A 20450-nucleotide genomic window follows, 5' to 3' on the forward strand; every position below is an offset into this window, starting at 1 on the left:
AGGGCTAACTGCCAAATGCAAGCCTTGTGAGCTGTCACAAGGTAACTTCACTGCTGCATATTGTTAATTGTTGGTACAATAATAGTGTCTGTGCTCTGTAAGCAATTGTTTTCTGTTCAGTGTTGCCTGTTTGCAGTTATAGCATAGCTACTTCATACTGTACAGTCTGCACTGCACAATTACTCTATTGCTGTAAGGGGATGGTGAGCTATAAGAAGGGGGGAAAATGCTAGTAATGCATTAAAAATCTATCGTGTATAGTATGTGTACATGGATAGCATGCGGTATGAATGTGGAATGGTCCCTTGTAATTTCCTTTGATTTCATGCTTTACTTTGCCTTGTTTAAGTCAACCAGGAGTGTATCACTGTTAGATATGCTGGGGCTTTAAGGGCAACAATTGTGCAGGGCCTTAGTGTCAACACATTGTTATAAAACTTGACATGCGCCTTTTCCAGTACTTGACTAGACAGAATTCTGAGAAGAGTCTGTTACCAATGCGAAGTACACTTGAGCTGGATTTCAGCCTGCTCTTGCAGGGTCAGAATTATGGATATATGGTCTGCAAGCATTTTGGAGAGACTAGACAAGGCAATAAAGTGATACGGATGAGAATGGGGAGGATTTGCGTCTTGAAAGGCAAATACTCTTTACAGCCAACAGTAGTTTGAAGAGATGATTAATAAATTATTTGCACATATTCCACAACAGTATTGTAGACGAAAACATCAGGCATACTTTGTTGTACCAAAACCAACTTGTGCTTTTCAGCGATGAGTTAGTTCTTAAACTTAACTCTAAATGTTTACTCTCTTTTTTTTTTTTTAATTCCACAAGCCATTATGTAACAAGGGGACAGAACCAAACAAGAGTTAAAGCCCAAATAACTGGAGTGATGGTACCACTACTCACTCCATTGCCTACTGAGTGAATGGATTTTTTTTCTTCCTCGTGTGAGGCAGCCTGCTGGAAGCACTTGTGTTTGTTAGATTACACTGACTTGGTGGCCTGCTCACAGATGCACTGTGAGTCAGCAAAGGGATGAATGACGACCAGCTTCATTTGGCATGTTCAGGTCAGTTTGTCATTAACTTTCTTGCCCTGTTATTATTGCTACAGCAAAATGACCAGTAAGGAACCAAAGGAGTCTCTTAGTCAACTGTGCATTTGAGACCACCGAAAAACAACAGGACCAGCTTATTTGCTCAAGATGCTTGTTAGATTAATATAACTATAGACTCCTGTGTTTCTTTCTGACTTCCAGCATCTGTAGGCTTCTGCCAGGATTATGCCCTTGTGGTGCTGTCATCAATTTAAAAAAAAAAAAAAAAAAGCAATTTTCAGGGATCAGATTGTATGTAGAGTTGAGCTATGCTACTTACATAGAAATTCTTCCAGGACCTTTAAAAGTTTTTTTTACCCTTTAATTAGAGAATCAAACCAGTTGCCAGCATTGCCCTGTGTTTCCTGTACTGAATAAAAAGTAGTCTATTACTAAGTATCTTTCTGATTGAATTCCAGAGGTCATGAATGAGTGAGTAAAAGTTTCAACTTAATGTTGCTGAGCATTCTTTGCTAAGGTTAAAAAAAAAAAAAAGTTTTCTTAGCATTTGTTTTGCCCGTTCTCACCTGCCATGCACACTTCCAGTTCTGAAGTGATGTTATCCTGCTACTATTTTAAAGTCACGGACCTTTCTGATGGCTCAATTTCCTATGCATCGGACAAAAAAAAATACATTACAAAACAATTTTCAGGTAATGTTAATCACAGAACATTATCCTTGTCTTGAAAGCTAACTACTTACGATGAAGTTTTCCTTACTGAACAGGGAGTTAAGATAAGGTTTATTTAGTACTTACTTCCACTGTTAAAATGAGTTGTGAGGGTGAGCGACTGTGTCAGTACCTAATAATCAATGTATCTCGCTGGAGAAGACTTCTGTTGGCTTTTTGAAATTAGACCTTCTGATATTGTAAGAGCTGCTTCTAAGATGTGGGGGAGGCTCTTCCCACAGCTTTGAAGGGATGGCTGGAAAATGGGATGCTTCTACAGCAGTGTGCTCTAAGAAGGAGTTACCAGATTTGGGAATGACTCTTCATCAGCTAAATCAGATAAGAACATCCTACATCTGGATCTGGCCACAGCAGGTGATTTGTTTTCCATTAATGTACGCAGTAAAGAACTAGCATAGCATAGAAATGAAATGATCAGTGGGAAGGGAGGGATAAATAACGAGGACACAGAGCTGCCTCTTGCTGCCTTGACTGAGGGACTATCACCAGTTTAACAGCCCTGACATTTAGAAAGCCCCTCACATATTTATTCCTGGTACCTTATTATTTCTTTTTTTTTTTTTTAATATTTGAATCTATTTCCTTGAAAATTTACCACAATCCTGAGGTAAAGTATGAAGTAATTGTCTCAGTGACAACATGTAATGGAGTAAAAGAAGGAAGCTGTGTGTAACACCAGCAGTAGCACAGTTCCTGGGATCCTTCTGTGTAAAAAAAAAAAATAAAATAATACCTGCTCTTTTGATACTGTATTTGTTTCTGAAGTGCTTGGTAAAGTGAGAGCTGAAAGGTGGTTTTACAATTCTGTCACTACTGTGACTAATATTTTCTTACCACTTGGATGTAAGGTTACTGTAGGTCTATCCGTGGGCTGCTGGCCAAGGCCATGTGATGGATGTATGTCTGGACAGAACCTTCACAGCAAAGCTCTGTTGCTGCAGCTGGGAGCTACTGCAGTATAGCTGGGAATAGCTCAAAAGTCATCACTAGTACAAACCGGTAAGAATGAGTCTCCAGCCACAGGTTCTCTGTGCCGTGCTGGCACCTGCAACCCTATAGATGCATGTGCAGAGAAAGACACCTTTAATACACTGTTACTGCTGCAGAAAGAACTTAAAATTGTAATTAAAACAAACACCTCCCAGATATCAGCTGTAAGAGCGGGAATAGGTTTTTTTTTTTTTTTTTGTCTTTACCATTTTACCAGCTGACGGTCCATGACATCACTCCAAAGCATCACAAAGAAAAATAAGTAGTACATTTATTGAATCCACTTACTACTACTTCTAGCTTTTATTCAGACACTTGTGCTCAGTTTTGAGAGCCAAGAATTTCTTCATTATCATTCAATGTGAATGATGCTGTACATGATGCAGTGCAGGAAGTTGGGCTCTTCTCTCCACCAGGCGTGAGAGAGGTGTTTCTAGTCTTTCTGTCCTGTTTTTTTTTTCCTTTTTTGGCTGCACAAAATAACCCTTTCCAAGGGCACATGAAATAAAATACTATATTGCATACTATATACATTTACATACAACAGTAAATGCACCATTCATTCAGAAATACACAATACCTAAGGCTCAATGGAAAAGCTTGGTTGAAGCAACTTTTCTCCCCCAACATGAGAAAAGGAGCTCACGACAGTTGTGGAAGTTCCCATGATCTGTGTTCACATGGATCCTGCCCCCCTCAAACTGCAGCAATAATTATGGGCCATCTGTGTCCGGGGGTGGGGGGCAATGGCCCACATGACTTCAGAAGCCCATGGCTCAGCAACAGAAAACCTGTACAACCATGGCAGAAGATTTCCTCTGAGAAAAATTATCTGGCAACTGCTGGAGGAGGCACAGCACCTTAGTGTACTTACTTGACTATGTGCAGAAGTAGTAATCTAAACAATGAGCCCCTTTTGGATACAGGAAACCACTTAGAACTGTAAGCTTCCCCTTTATATCTGAATGGTACTTACTCTTGACTGTTTTTTGCATTTCTCCTTGGATTGTTGGACTGCAGGGGGACTAAACAGGTGTTAGCTATCAGCATACATGGTAGAGACCCTGGAGCTGTTGAAAAGACAAAAATGTTGCTTTTTTTTTTTTTTAAAGCTGATCAGACACAGGGAATTGAACAATCTGCTTCAGCCTTATTTAACAATACCTGAGCTTTGCCTCCCTCAGCTACTGTGCTCTGCTAACACAGACCTCCAAAGTGCTCTAAAGGGGACTTACCATTCCTTCCATTACCTTCTGAAATGGCTAAAGTCTCTACAGAGAAATATTTGCCATGTTGTCACATATGGCAACCTTTTCCCTAAGATAAGAAAATAATTCTGTGTCAGCATCTGCAGCTTTGCCTTATCTCCCACTGCCCATTGACCAGAGTCATTGGACACCATATCACACCTGCAAAGCTGCAGATAAGGAGAGGCAATCTTATTTCTGTTACATCTGTCTCCAAAAAGGTGCAGTCCTCAACACCCACACACAGTGGCACTGTAAGTAATAACCATGGCCACTGTCCTCTACATGGGGAGGAAGAAGGTGTTCTTGTACCTTGCTGTTGCCAAACCCACTGCTGGATAAAAGCTGGGGTTCAAGGGACCAGATTCACCTTTTATTAAGCTGCTCCTCTTTTTTCAGCAGTGGGCTCAATACCTTACCTCTTAAATCTTTTTTTTTTCTGGACTCACAAGAGAAAGACATCAACCCTCCAGCTAGTGCCCATTTCACATACTGAGAAGAGCAATTTAAACATAAAATGTTAACTGCTCTCTCTCCTGCTTGAAGTAGGGCAGGCATTACAAATCCTTCCTGCAAGTAAGAGTCAGAGCGTAACACACCAGTAATACCCAAGAATGAGATTTGTACTCCATGCCCCAGGGCAGTGTCAGAGGCAGCAGCCCTTCCCAATGGCAGGGAAAGGTTCCACGCACACGTTCTCTGCTACTGCTCATTTGTCCAGTTGTTCTGGCTTCACAAGAGATGGTGTTATAGCACATGTTGGAGCACCACACATCCCAATGGCACTGGGGACAAGGGAGTCCCCCTCAGCTCCAGCTGGAGTTCTGCAGTTCCTCCCGCAGCCAGGTTGGAAGGGGTTGTCCAAGTCTGTTCATCAGCTTGGATAATTCAATGTTGTGCTCCCGGTAGAAGTCTCTTAGGAACAGCCGTGACTGTGTGGAAAAGACAAACCAAATTAGTGTAAAAGAAAATGTTACCCTGAGCACGTTTCTGTCCCTGTTCCACAGGTCATTTCCTACCACTGATGGTAGGAAAATTCAGGTTTGTTTGCTCATTGTGTTTCGTGTTTCTGTATCTCTTGCTGCCAATAAATTTGAGACAGTTACTCACCGAGGAATCCATATCAGGGTATTTTCTTCCTTTACTCTTTCCTAGGCATTTAGTCTTTCCTCCATCTAGCAGCTGGCACCAAAATCCTTTTGCTTCATCAAATCTGAAAAGGACACGTGTTTAGAAGATATAGCCACGTGCTCAACTAGTAGCAGCAGAAATTAAATAACTCCACAGCTATTTCGCATTTCAATGCTTAATTTTTTTGTTTTTGTGCTATTCAGTTGTTCTTATTGTTTTTTAGCACTTCACTACTGTGACAATAAGCTTTACAACCACAATTGGTTCAGCTTTATGCAAATTTGAGAGGTAACGTGGTGTTACTACATTTGTCTGTCAAGCTTTGGTGAAAAAAAAAATAATCAATGTTTTAGTGTATATAAAATTCTTTTAAAACTTCTCTTTAGTTGAGAGGTGTTAGACAATCCCCCTGTGTGTTTAAAGCCTAGGTGTTTCTTCTCTTGCTAAAACACAGGTATAAGGCAATGCTGGGAACCACGTCAGGTCTATCCTGTCCCTCAATCAACCAAAGGTGAGCTTGAGGGTTGAAAAAGTACCAAACTCTGAGGCAAGCTGACTAATACTGCTTTTTTTCTGACCCTGGATGAAGGGGAGGGGGATCATAACAGCCAGTATCACTACTGTAAATAGTCCATTTACTATCATGACACATGCTTCAGCAAGTAAGGCTTTCAAGTAATCTGACATTTCTTTAAATGTGCACACACCCCTTTAGAAAACTCCTGTAGAAGGAGAGGGCCTGAATTGGTACCGCTCTCTTTAGCGTTGAAGGAAGGGCAATTGCAGTGTGCCTACACACACCGACACATCTACCACCCTCAGATAGCATAAGCTAGCAGTGAAGATGTGAAAACAGGTTTCAGCTGCAGAGAGCAATATTATATGATTCAAGATCACTGGCGGGCTTACAGAGTTTCTACTGATATTGCTACAGTTCACCTTGAGCTAGGACTTACTTATTTAATCTGTTCAGATTAATTGCACTTACACTGTGGACAACATCACAGCAATGGCTGAGTAACGTCCTTCAACTTAGCAGCAGCAAGGTACTGCCTCTGCTAACTCTTCCTCAGACAGCTCTGGGCACATGTCAAGTCCACATCTTCGGTAATAATAAGCTCTTTACCTCGAAACTGTGTGATGTGTCCCTAATCTCCATCTAGGTGAATATAAGAGCAGCCTGTCACACATTTTTATCATACCTTTTTCTGCTTTCTGCCAGATTCAATGTATAACACAAAGCATAAGGAGCTCTAGTAATTCCAGCACCTTTAGTGAAACCGCAAAGACCAAATGGAAAACATCATAATTACTGCTGTGAGCAGCTTCATGCTTCTCCATGACAGTGCCAAAAAACAACCCTCCCCTTTCATTTCTGGAAAGACTAAGTTATGATTTCAGTCTGGTAGCTCATGCTATCCAAACCTGACCATCTGAACCTAATTTTGGGGTTTAGACATAACCTCTGAAACCTTGGCAGGTCTTGCAGTCAGAGATAAGACATATTCTTCCAATCAAGTTAGTATCACACTTGGCTAAGAAAGCAGCTTCCCCCAAAACAATTCCCTACCTGAGGGCCTGGGTGTAGTTGAAGAGCGGTGTAACTCCCAAGAACTTCTGGATGTCATCCATTACAGCAGCAGGGTTTTGTCTCAGCTCCTGACCATCCACAATGAGAATCTGAAATAAAAGCAGACACCTTAACACCTGACAGCTTGTGCTGAGTGACATTTGTGAGCTTTCTGGCTCTCAGAACTGCCCTGGGCCTTCACTGATGTGAGTAAAGGCTACTGACATCTGTCTATTCCAGAGCCATATGGGGGGATGTGGCCCAATAAACCCCAAGAGGCTTTGCTTAATAAACTTGTCTTTGGTCAAACTGAGCACTGAGGCGCAGCAGTAGCATGGTTTACAGATTGTCTCATGTATCCTTTTTTAAATGTCAACCATTAGGCTAAGTATTCTTCTGTAACCTAAGATTACTCTCCTGTTACATGTATGATAGACAAGAATGAACACTTCTGCTAATAAATTACCTATTCCAAAGAACACAGCAGAAAAACAGTCGTGTGAGCTGAAGTCTGGGTAAAGTAGGAGAGCCTGACCCATAGCAAGTACAAGGATGATGTACCAATACAAAGGTACCACCACAAAGAGCAGCCATGCAATGTGATTTATTTCGTTATTTTAAACAGTGACCACACCGTTGGTTTCACTGGCTCTATCATTCCTCACAGGACTAGTAAAGCAATGAGATTCAAGCCCAAGAATGTGACCTTACATTTTATGTAGGAACAGTCAATATTTGCCTGCTCCAACTCCACAGACATGGAGGAACGCAGTAACTATGAAGGAGGCAGGCTGAGCTATTAGCTAAATTCCTAATTCTCACACACAGAAGGCATGGGTGGCAGTATTTATCACACTGTCCTGAAGGAGTTCCTACTTGCCACAACTTCTCCTTGCGATGTGGCACCAGGGACTTGCTCTTTCTGCAAAATGTTCCACGACAAATAGCTGGATTGCACCAGTCCTATTCTGACAGTAACCAGGGATATAGGTCTTGCTTTGTTTTCCCTTCTCTCCTTTAGTCTTGGCAGATCTATCACATGCAGTTATTCTCTGCCATAGGAGCAGCCTAAAGTGACTAATGGGCATTTTAAGACTGCTGGAGTACAGACTGTCTGAGCAGAACTGCAGTAACAGAAAGGAATTGAAAAAATATTTTCTGACTCACAATGTATTAGACAGCTTATAAATGTCTTGGGAATTTAGAGACAGAAATGGTCTGTAGTGTATATTAATTGACCTTTTGCAAATTTATAAACAAAACACAGAAACCTGACATGTCTGCAGTAAAATTTCCCCTCAGCAGACATCTAAAGACTTCACAACATGGAAACTACAAGTGGCAGAGTCCAAGAGCCTCTCTTTAAAGCAAGGAAACCACAGCAAGTGGATGAATACCCGCTGGGCCTGTAGAGGGTCCCAGGGCTGCAGGCTGCCTAGATGAAAGAAAGGGAGTGCTGACACTGCTGTTCGTTCTGAACCTCTCAAGCCTGGGGAACTGCCTGGGAGATCACAGAATTGCCTTGTACTCGTTTACTTTTACAAATGCAGTAAAGTACAAAATTGAAATATTCAAGTCTGATTTCTTACCAGCTCATAATAGGAAGAAGCAAGTGGTGGTTTTTGTTCCAAAAACAAGACAGAAGGTGAAATGAAAACAGAACATAAGGGGTTGGGGGGGAGGGAATTGGGAGGGGAGGGGTTTGTCCTCAGCTCCCCAACAGTAAACCTCGAAAGGGCCTCAAGAGACCACTCCCTGCTTTGTCATCTCAGTTTCAGGCCAGCCAGCAGTGTCCATCCCCTAGGCCCACGGGTCTTGCATGATCTCATCCAAACTCAGCAATGTCAAGGCATCATCAATCTATTTCACCCTACTGCCAAACGTCCTACCTGTCCAGAGGGGTAGTACGTCAGCCAGCGCTCCAGGTGAGTTGAGTACCAGCCAGGGAGCAGGCATCGGCTCTGCAGGTTGCGCAGTTCCTGAGGGGCCTGGGATTTTGCAGAGATCACTTGGAAGAAGGTGTAATTGAGCGCCACAGGGTCATTGTGAGCACGCTGGTGCTGAAAAACATAAGCTGAATTAAGGAGCAGGAAAACAAAATTCTACCTTTCCCGTGGCAGCTTACACACGTATGTGCAGACCCTTTGTACCTGACTTTGTCCACACCCTGCAGGCAGCCTGCATCACCTCCCCTGGCCTGCCTGTGGAAATGGATCCATGGCTTTCTGCCCCACTGGAACATTTGTATAGCCCTCACCCAAAAAACAGTGTAGAAAAATTACCTGGTACCATGAGTAGGCTCGGTCAGCAGGGTTAATCAGAACTGTAATGATTTTGGCTCGAGGAAGCAGGGCTGCACCGCGTTTTGGTACCACCTCTGTGTCAAAGTAATTGGCACTCTTCTCAAACATGAAGTCTGTGCTGGCATTGGAGGGGATGGGAAAGAATTCCATGTACCTGCCGAACAGATGGGATGCTGGTGAGCAGCATGGCCTGGTAAAGACAAGGCACTGCAAGCTCTAGGAGAAAAATTCTGTTCACAAAAAAAGGCCAGAACCAGCCACCTGCCCTGCCACTGACCACTGGTTTAGACCTAAATCATTTGTCTCTTTGTACCTCAGTTCATAGCTGAGACATGGGGTCAAGAGCTTTGCTGTGCCTCACAGAAGCCTGTAAAATCAGTAACACAGAAACTCTAAGACATTTGAATAATGGGAAGGGAGAGGGTAAAGAGGACAAGACACTGTAAATCACTGGAAGACTGCTCTGCTGGAATTTAAGCTTAAAAACTCAGATTGCATCCTAAACACAAACATTGCCCTCTTGCATGTGGCGCTACATTCAGCTCAAGTTGGACAACTTCTCCAGGGGATGCACGTGAAAGCCTACGCTTTCTAGGCCTATCTGTCAGCTAGTAGTACTGCTCTGCAGCACGGACTCATGGGAGCTTCACTCAAGTACCAAACACCTTCCAGTATCTTTTCAACAGTCCTTTAAGTGAACAGAGAGGTCACACAAGGTCCTGCATCGTGCAGGGAAGGAAATCCCATGGCAGAAATCTTACAGCTGTCCCTCAGAGCCAGACACAGGGGAGTGGTGCCACAGTGCACTCAACTGCAATGCTTCAAGCAAGACACACCGGCAGTTTCTCTGCCCAGAAACACAGTGGCATGATAGTGCCATTGTGGCTTTGTATTTCCCCGCCAGGTGGAAACACTTCACCATAACTGCATACTTGTACAGGTGGAGATCAGGGTATGCACATGGCCAACGAGATGCTGCAGTCAGTGTAAGGCAGGCGGTGACATCTCTGTAAACCTGAGGGGCACAGAACAACAGTATGGAGGTTGTCCCCTTTGTCCTCTGTGTCTTAACTCAGAACCCAGTAGGAACTTTTCAGTGAGCACACTGCTGTCTGTTTTGCATGTCAAAGGAGAAGAAACCTCATGACAGCAGTGGGTTCAACAAAGAATCTCTAAATTTTTAAAGCTAAATCATGCCTGCAAGTATCTCCTGGTGAACAGTTACTAAGATCACAAACTACTCATCCTGCTCCTGGGAGTAAGCAGTTGGATGAGCAGGAAAACAATGTGCTGAGCAATAGCAATGAAAACAATTGGTCAGAAATGGAGAAGCTACTAAGAAGTCTGAGGTGGACACAGAGACAGACTCAGGAAAAGACAACATGTGCAACTTATCAGGATTCTTACCAATCAATTCCTTTATGATAGTTGGGTCCATTGAAAAATTGGATCTCCTCAAAGGTGGATGGACTTGGGAAGTTACTGGTGACAGCTGGATGCAAGGTCAAGAAGAAGTGCACAGCTGTGGTGCCTGAAATGGGAACCAGTTAATGGGACCTGGGTCACACACAGTTGGCTGAATGAAAGGCTTTCTCTACTCTGCAGAGAACAGTCTCAGATGGGCACACTCCTGTTACACACAGCTAACACACCCCTCAGCTCATGCAGGTTACAAGAGCAGTCACACCAAGCACTTTGGGGCTGAGCATGGCTCAGCAGTTCAGTTGGCCCAGACTTTACCTCATGCAGCTGGTTTAAGTCACCTCCTTAGCACAGCAGCTGTCACCCATGGTGACTATACTGGGCTGGGCTACTCCCATCCTTTTTTTTTCCTGGTAGCACAGCTACACTGTCATGTGGCAGAACCCATACCTGCTAAACAGACGTGACCTGGGCACTGCAGGACAACACCACACGCTTGGCAAGGAGATGTACTAGGGACATCAGTTTCCTTGGATGAGAATTCAGCTAGAGACACAGCTTGGCCTGCCTCTGCTGTGGATGTTTCCCTTTACCCAGCCTAGCCTGACAACCCTGCTCTGCACCCAGCTGTACGGCTCCAGCAGGTCAGTAAATCAGATGCCAGGGGAAGGTTTTCTTACTGTGCCATTGCAAGCAGCCTGGGCCATGACATAGGAGGGCCCACGCTGCACACAGAGCTTCACAGTGACACCGGCAGGAGACAGCAGTTTGGCTGGAAAAGCTTCCTGCCACAGGCCAGGATCACCATTTGCTGCGCATGGCTGGTGGCTGCTGTGTCAATGCACTACAGAGAAAGCCAAGGTTTGAAGACCTGGCTTTGGCTGAAGAGATTTTGCTGTCAAAGGTCAGGCTAGAAGGGAATCCTCAGGACAGTATGTACAGATGGCCATGTTGCTGCCAACCACAATGCTGCAGCAGTTAAGAGATGGTGACAGAGGTCAGACAAAAGAGGATTTCAACCTCCTACTGACAGTGACATGGAACATGCAGTGCGTACAGAGATCTGTCGCAATAAAACACTAGGGGACATTCATCGTAACCTTTGCTAAGCATGTGTTTAGTCCTGCTGACAGCTTATGTCTTGTGAAAAACTAAGAAAGGTCATGGTTCCTCTGAGCTCATGGGGAAAAGCCAAAACACAGCTCTGCAGGTAGGGCTTTTTCCTGCAAATCAGGACTGATCCAAGGAAACTGCCAACATGCAAAGTGACAGACTTGCCAGATTTAGTTTAGAACAAATCTGAGATTCTCTGAAATATCCTCCATGGTCATTTGGCAGCTTGCGCAAAGGGCAGCCATACAGATCTACAACAGAGACCTTTCCAGCTCTCCTCTCCAGAGGAATGAGATGAAAGTTGCAATCTATTTTTAGATAAATTAGATAGAAAGATAAGCATTACCAGTTTTCTGAGGTCCCACGATGAGGAACTTGGGGAGTCGATCACATGTTTTCTCTTTGGACCAGATATCCTTGTGCCTCTTATCATCGCAGGGATTCTGCAGCATAAGAGATGGGATTAAGCATTACCACAGGAGCAAATGGAAAGGGGAGGAAAAGCTGGAAGGCCAGTCCTCCAGGGAAGATGCTATTAGCATATGAAGAACACTTCACAGCCACACTGCTGCTCTGCCAGGCATCAAGAAGAGTTGGATAAAACAGGAGGGAACATTTTCAAACTCCAAGGTGATACAGGCGCCAAAGTCCCCCTGAGAGTGTTAACCACAGGTCTCGCCCTATGCAGCCACACTGGGCAGGGCCCCCACGATAGTACAGCTCAGCATCTGTGGAATTCTGGCAGACAGACAACTCTATCACCCTCAGTTAATTTCATCTGCTCATTACCATGCAGAGAGCTGCTGTGCTGGGATAAAATGGAATAAACATGTTTTTATGTAATGAACATGAATTCTGTGGTGTGAAATTACTTTACGATTAATCACATTAACATGCCTGCAAGCTTTCCCAGCAACAAACAGGGCTCCTTCCTCACACACTTAACATTTCACAGCGCCTTGCTCTAATATAAGCCCTTTAATGATCTAAACTTCCACCACCCTCCTTCCAGTCACCTCCAACAGTCATCCTTGCCTCTAAGATCACATTGTGACTGTGGCCTACCACTCCTAGTCCCCATCCCTTCCACTTTGCAATTTGCCCCCTGCAGCTTGAAGCCACAAAGGTTAAACCTAACAACTTCATGCATTACCACGCTGTGCTCTGGATCAGCAGTCTCTCTGCTTTAAGTGTGGGACACACCTCTTGGAAAACCACTAAGAGTGGTTAAAACTGCCTTCTCACCTGCCACAAGGGATTCTTCTCCTGGGGAAAGATTTCGAAGTACTTTTTTGCAAGTTGGACAGGGGGCAGTGTTTGCAGGCGAAGATTGGTCCAGCACTGCACAAACTTGACCAGGCTCTCAAAGGTGTACAGTCCCAGGCGGTCATTCCCATAGTTAGACAGGTGGGTCATGAAGATGCTGATCTGAAAAGAAGAAGGACATGGGATGCTGCTAAATCAGGTAATGGTGCTGTTTCCTCCTGGCTCGTTTGCACTGCCAGGAAGTGGCTGTTCACACCTCAGGCTGCCCTGCCTGTCTGGATTGACAAACATGCATATGCCAGTGTACAGCACTGCACTGATGAAAAATGAAATATATTTAGTGTTTGCAAGGCAGCAGAAACTCAGGACAGAAGGAGGGACACACACCTCTCAGTAACCCCTGGGAGCGGTGGCAGAGGTAAGCCCTGCCTGTGAGTCCTGAACAGTTTCAAAAACCCCTTCAGGTGGCTCTGGGACATTTTGGGGAACAGGAATTAGTCAGTGACTCTCTCTAGACAAAAACCTGCAAAGCCTCTTTCATGGGAGAACAGGAGCTTCCCCTCTTCTCTCCGAGGCACAGCCAGGGCAGCTGTAGCTGCAGCATCTGCTCCAGCAGGGCAGCCGCTGGGGAGCGGGGCAGCATGCTGCACACCAGGGCACAGTGGCACAGGACAAGTTTTCCCAGGAGTTATTCCAGGCCTGCAGCCTGTGTCTAGGGGAATGCAGTGGATTTCTGTCAACTCAACAGAGCAGCGCTTTGCCAGAAACAAGGCTAGAACCACACCAAGGCTAGAAGTCAGCAAAACAAAAGAAGCACGTTAAGGCCAATGGAAGAATGACTATGTGTGACTGAGCCCTCCGCATCCAGTGCCTGCCGGTGCAGGGAGGGGAAGGGACCTCAGTAATGGCAGGGGCCCCCACTGCTGAATCCTGGTGAGGCCAGGTGAGGCCAGCAGGCAACAAGAGGCTTCACTGACAGGAGGCTGGAATGGCCTTCCCTCTCCCAGTAGGGAAGAGTAAAAGGAGGAAGGGGGAGACAGACAGATGGGCTTGGATGAAGACGTTTGCTGGCATTCGGGAGGTCTGAATTCAGTTTTCTGCCCAGTGTCACTACGGACTGTTATCAGTGCATCTCAGCTGGACGTGCTGATTGATAGTACCTCTTTGTGCCTGATGATCCCCAAGACACTGGAAATGAATTTAATCCTGTCCATGAAGTGATCACACATCAGGGTCTTTGCATAAGCAACAGCAAATAGTGGTAGCACTCTGGGACACTTAGCAACTGAATGGAGTTAAAGAGTTATCACATTTGTCTGCCTGTGAATTTTTCACTTCTGGTTTCCTACTGAGCTGACAGGGGCCCTGCCAGACAGGCTCTGGCACCCACACTTCAAGGAGCAGCACGCACTTGGTGCTGTTGTGCAAAAAGGATGTGCTCAGTTCGACACAGCAAAGCACAGAAAGATCTGGGCCATAGCATGGAGCACACTGGAAGGCAAAAGGATGCATCTCATGTTGTCTTTTGCCCATTTTTGAGAGAAACCAGGAGGGTGGTGTGATAGCAAAGGGTGGTTCATCCCTTTGACATACTGGTGGAACATTTAGAGGAAAAGTTTGCTGACCCACTGCCATAAGCCAAGCACTGCAGCAGGGAGGACACAGACCACCACCAGGAATACTTTCAAGGTTTGCAGAATAAAAAGCTTGCATGGGACCAAGGTTAGCAACTATGTCTCAAGACGAATTGCATTCAGGAAAATTTTTATGCCAGCCATGGCTCACATAAGTAATGCTAACATCTGCAGACAGTCTCAAGCAACGTGACTCAAGACAAGACAAGACCAACCAAAGAGACATTTCCCCAAGTGTGCAGTCATGTCCTGTAACACCCGTGCACTGGTACCCAAGGCCAGGCAGCTTGCTGTGCCTCGCCACAGCTACGGCTACCAAAACAGCTCTGTGCGTTACTTCTGGTATAACCTACATTCAAGTCCTGTCTCTTCCTTCCTCCTACCCACAAGCAGGGACACACGGGACTGGTTTGGTGGTTGAACATCTCTCCTCTCTCCCTCCCTTCTACTATCAGCAATGGCATGCTTTCCTTTCTTTCACGCTGAGAAAAATTCAAAGGAAACGGCACAGAGAGCCTCAAATACAGAAAACAGGAGGGTAAGAGCATCCTTACAATATATAAAAGAAGCAGCTGTGGGCACAGCATTAACCTGCCGGGTGTGAAGTCTGAGCAAAAGTGTTTGTGAGGATGATCAGAAAGGTGTCCTTTGCTTCTGGGAAACAGAGACTGGGCACAAGGCAGCCCGTCCACTGAACAACAATGATTGTCTTTACTGACACCAGACCTTGTTCACTAGTCAGAAGATCAAATATCATCTGTTTGCATTGTGGAGTTAATCACATGCACACAGGCTTGGAGACTCCTGCATGTGTATATCCAGTCAAAGAGAGCTGGAAGCACCAGAAAGGACTGAAAGAGACTGGTCCAAGTCTGCCATGGATCACTGCTGGGGCCGCGGGGCTAGCCAGGACTATCAAGTCCGTGAGATGGCTCTATCAGTGAGGGAAGGAATGCAACGGCCTGAGTCACTGTGCAAACACAAGCAATGAAGAGGAGCTTAGAGCACGATCCTCCACTGCTGACAGAGAGAGAAATGCTCCACCGCCAAAAGGAAACGGAAATGTAAACATGGGAAACACAAGAAGGTGTCTGAAAGAGTTTTAAAAGTCACCCTGAAGAGCCAACAGTAATTCTGACAAATACGCTAATCCTGCACCAGAGCACAATCTTCCCAAACTTTTATGATCACGAATCACTGCCAGCTGCCTTGATCATCATATGCTTATCAGCAAATTTTAATGGGTAGCTCTAGAAACCATGTTTCTACAAATTCCTTGGCACAGTCTCCTAGACCAGCAATGATCTCTTCATTAGTCTGGTAACTGGTTTTCCAAGAGAGACCTAGGACTCTTAAGTTTCACAGTGATTATTTCTGCAGGCATTCTTTAAGATCTGACTATTATAAGATGGGACCAGGTGGAATAAACCCTACATATGGAAACAGAAAAGCAGGGGTTACACAGATCAGTTTCTATCTGACCAGTGATGTCAAAGATCACTCAACATGTAAAGCCAAGATTAGGTTTTGCCTTACGACAGACTTTTATTAAGGAGGTTTTATTAAGGAGGTGGATTTGACTGTTGTGTGTAAAGCTAGCAATTTTGTCTCTGGTGATGGGGACTGAAGGTTGGCTTCCAGAACGGGAAGTATAAACCCCTACGGTTTTGTGGCTAGGCTGTTGTAGACTCATACTTCTGCAGATCATATACCAGCCCAGAGCTGGTATTGTTCAGAGAAACACAGGGCCTGTCTATAAACTACAACCTCTGTGTGATGCACCCAGAATGCACTGCAAGGGCTTTTTCACTTTCAGGGTTCTAGGATTAGAGAGGCACTAAGCTCTAGGGAAAAAAAGATAAAAATTAAGCTCATTAAGGGAAAAAATTTAATTTCTGATTCACTGAGCTTCTGCAGCCCCAACCAAAGGTGACTAAAGCTACGCATTCAACTCTGCAACCAGAGCCACTGATGTTACGTGACAAATCCCACAAAACAAGTACACATTGACTGTGACCAGGGTTCCCACCTAGTCAGAAACAACCTGCTTTCTCTCAGATCTGCTTGCATGGTTTCTTACCCAAACTCGGTCAGCACTCATGGAAAAGATATATAAAGGAGAAGTAAGAAGGTAGAAATTTGGAAGTTCCAAGAAAAAACATCAGGAATGGCTAGAGTTAGACATTCTAAAATCACGATCTAAATCTGTCAGGGCAATGCCCATTCAGAAGATGGGATGACAACAGGTGCCAAATCAGCTTTAATAAGAAACAAATTTAGGTGAAGAATTGGAAGTTACCGTACATATGATCGATCAAAAAGAGCAGCAAGTTTTCCTGCTGCAGGCAGTAAGTGAGGGATTGCGATCTATAGTTGGAGAGGGCTACGAAGCTTCATCTCCTAATTCTATCCATTCAGCATTTTTTAAAAATGACTTTTTTTTTTTGTCTCTTGACACCTAGCACGTTCCCAGCTTCAATGGGAAGTGAGAGATGCATGTGATTAGCCATCTGTGGCTGAGAATTGGGAAGTGGCTGCAGTGTGTTGGGGTTACTACAGTAGTTTGGTGGTTTGATGGAACTGATTAGTATTAAAGGGGAAAGAGAAACAGCTGCGTCAGACCCAGATCTCCCAAAACTGCCTTAGAGTGACAGCTATATCACAAAAAACAGCATCCAGAAATTGCTTCAAGTATATACATTTTGAAAGAAAGCGGAGAACATCCCATAACAAAAGCCCAGAGAAAGCACTTATTCTGAACAAAAGACACCAAGGCACATCTCACCTCTGATTCATGAAGGTGCAGCAGCCTAGGTAACACCCACTCCATTTTGGGCCACGCTCAACACATCACCCTGGCCAGCTTCTATCTGAGGAGTGTTGTGCTTGTCGACACCCAATACTGATGCTTCCTTGGCAGTGTGCAAAGCAAAGCAGCCTTAAGTAGCAAGTACTTCCTTGGCCCTCTTTTTCACATCTCGTTACACTCACATTGGAGATACCCACAATGCAATAGGTTACTACACTGAATCCCCCATAGGATTCAGTCCTTTCCCACATCATGTGCATTAACTGAGACACCCATGTAGTGACTCCCCTTTCAGATGAGCTTACTGGGTTCAGGAGGACTGTCAGGAAGAGTTCACCACCACGAATGCTCTTGTCCAACTCCTTTGAGCCACCAGGATATTCATTATAAAAGATAGTGTGAGTAAAAAGACCACAGGTCTGTCGAGGCAAAACCTAACAGAGAAAAGCAAAATTAGATTAGATGCAGATGCAGCAGAAATCTACACATGAATGTGTCAAAGCATCCCTCTATAGATCAATATAAAGAGTAAGGGATATAAGTAGCATAGGTTCAGAGGACTCTGTTATTTCTCCCAGCCATTTACTCATCACAGTGCAAATGAGTCAGTGGAACCTCAGTTTAGTCTAGCTGTGCTTCATTTTGCTCTCTGTTCAGTACTGACCTCTGAATTGTACTGATAAACAAAAAACTGGCTTTAGCCAAGTTCCTTCACTTCACTCCATGATCTTGGAAACACAGGTGATACTGAGATTAACGTGCCTAATGTAGGTTATCAGAAGAGTGTCCCTCGGGCAGGAATTCTGCCCTGCCCAGGAGCCCATGGGCTCTGCTCCCCCAGCTGTGCTCACCATGATTCCATTATGGATGAATCCACGCCGGTACCGGGCAGGTCGCAGGTGTGGGTATTCCTCTGTGCTCGTTACCTGGATGCTCCAAATAGATTTCCATGCCTCATAGAGTTGTGTGTGGACAGGATAAACCCCAGAATGATGTGGAGCTACAGCATAGCCTAAGTCTGTGGGAATCCCATGCTCCTGAAAGCAGAATATGCAACTTGATCATTCAATATTGAACTATTACCCTTACTAGGGATCATATTTAGCAACAGCCTTCAAGTTGGAGCAAGGGGACAGAGTAATAAGAAATCTCTCTCAATTGGGAAACACGAAATGCTTCTTGTACTTCTTGCATTATGCATCTATAGAAATAGGAAGGGTGATTCCATATCAACAAGGACATTCAGCACTTGGAACAACTACTGCAAGAACAGTCTTGTAGCTTGCAGGTGTGATAAGTCAGATTAATTCAAAGCCTCAGGTCAGGCTCCTTGGTTACTGAAGACAAACTAATCAATGCTGTTAAGTGACACATCTCACTCCCACAATGCCTAGATCTAAGTCACTAGAGGAGGAAAACAAAATTTCCTTAACTGTTACAGAAGGAAAGGAAGACAACAGCTGGGATCTGCCCTGAAGACAGCAATTCAAAGAAAAACAGGCATGAAGTAAGAGGCTGTTCAGGCTGAAGATATTGGGCCTGAAGCTATACTAAAATTACAGAAAATAACTGAATTTCATGTTTTTTAATTCCACTATGTGGTTCTGGTAACAATATGAATGATGACAGCTCTGCCCTCATGGTGCACAATAAAACCAGAGCCCCTAAATGAAGCAACAGCCTTCCCTTCCCACTCATAGCCTGTTTTATGTTAAATATGTGTAATTGTGTTCTGTGCTTTGTCTCTCTTTGCAATAGACTGCAATGTTACTTAAGCATGAATAGAAGGAGACTAAATTGTTCCTATAATGCTGCAACTGTGCTCTGAATTCAGGATCATTCCAACTCTGCATGTGTCATGGGAACATGAGACAGCAGCCTGCTATTCCCAAGGGGATTACCATCAACAGAACCAAACTAGGGGAGAAAAGGACGTATCTTTTCAGAGAAACATGTACACTATATTCAAGTCCGTGCTGTAAGCACAAAGCAGGCATTGTCTCAGCAATGCAGGATGTTCAAGGTTTCCCCCCTCCTCTGCCAAAACCCAGAGAGTTTTCCCTGGACTTCCTAGATAAGTGACTCCCTCCAGCGCTGTCTGGGGAGGCCAGAGCACACAGAACATTTTATACTACCATGTAGGTGACTTCGTACAAAATCACCATGCGCAAGGATGGAACAGGAAATGCTTTCTCACTGCCAGAGTTTATACATTAATTGGATTTGGATGGTAATGCTACAACAAGTTCACACCTCAGCAAACCAGAGCCTTGGGATTTGCACCATGGAATGTGGCGGAGTTGCCTGGAGCCATGCAGGTGCCAGGAAACACTTCCCACTGCACAGGCAGGCATGCAAATTCTGTTTCTTGCCTGAAGACAGCAGGAGGCATGCACCAATTTAAACTTTCAGGGCTGGCCTTTTTAAATGCAGCTGTGTTACTAGGCTAGTATTCGTGTTCAGCAGGGTCTGAGCAGCTATTCTATGGGAAGAATACTTTAGGATTAGTACTATAAAGGAGAAAAACTACGATGCCCCCTACCACAGCAAACTGTTTGTTGAGCTTCATCTGCTCAGCCAGCACAGTGACGTTGTGGAAAAGATGAGGCTGCATGTGACTCCACATGTGAGGGAACCACCAGAAATCCTTCCTGTGCTTGAGCAGCATGTCATCCCCTTCATCTTCCTCATCTGTACCTACAGAGAGCAGAAAAGGAAGTGTAAAAACACAAAGCAGAAGAGGGGCTCCATGTTTCTAAGCAGCAGCTAATCCCCTGCAATGCTGAGTCTTCCCAACAGAGAATCAAGATTTAATGTGTTATGCACACACCAGGAGCAAGGCAGGGAGCTGCCAAAAACTGCAAGTGCTAGAAGAGATGCATCAAATCTGTCAAAAGCCACTAGAGAGTCACATGGGAATGTGCCCCATACATTGCCATAGCACCATGCAGCAACTGCAAACATGTGGGCTGTAAAGAGGTGTGGGGGACAAAGAGATGCCAGGAGCTTGCTTACCTGTGTGGTAGAATTTCCCTGAGAAGCCCAGGTTGAAGGTGAAATTTGGGACTAAAGTTCTCAGCTTATTCTGGGTGCTCAGTAAAGCCTGTTTGAATTAAAGGAAAAAGAAATGATCATACTCAGTTGTTCTGTAACATTCCTCTGAGCTCTGCT

The 20450-nt window shown here is 44.6% G+C and overlaps 1 protein-coding gene across 6 annotated transcripts in view; it reads right to left on the minus strand.

Annotated features, from left to right (window-relative positions):
- Positions 1-2888: 2888 nt before the first annotated feature.
- Positions 2889-20450, minus strand: part of NDST2 (N-deacetylase and N-sulfotransferase 2) — a 135399-nt gene continuing 117837 nt past the window's right edge. For 5 of the 6 annotated variants that reach the window (XM_040564463.1, XM_040564464.1, XM_040564466.1 and 2 more), the window contains 12 exons: positions 20295-20382; positions 19822-19976; positions 18131-18316; positions 17585-17713; positions 12816-12998; positions 11917-12013; positions 10443-10566; positions 9015-9189; positions 8622-8792; positions 6733-6842; positions 5142-5244; positions 2889-4963 (listed from right to left, as the gene is read on the minus strand). In XM_040564463.1, the coding sequence (XP_040420397.1) occupies positions 4838-4963; positions 5142-5244; positions 6733-6842; positions 8622-8792; positions 9015-9189; positions 10443-10566; positions 11917-12013; positions 12816-12998; positions 17585-17713; positions 18131-18316; positions 19822-19976; positions 20295-20382 (1647 nt within the window). In that variant the 3' untranslated portion in view covers positions 2889-4837. The other variant, XM_040564468.1, reaches the window with a different exon arrangement.

Source organism: Cygnus olor, chromosome 7 (genome assembly GCF_009769625.2).
Source record: "Cygnus olor isolate bCygOlo1 chromosome 7, bCygOlo1.pri.v2, whole genome shotgun sequence".
Taxonomy (NCBI): Eukaryota; Metazoa; Chordata; class Aves; order Anseriformes; family Anatidae; genus Cygnus; species Cygnus olor.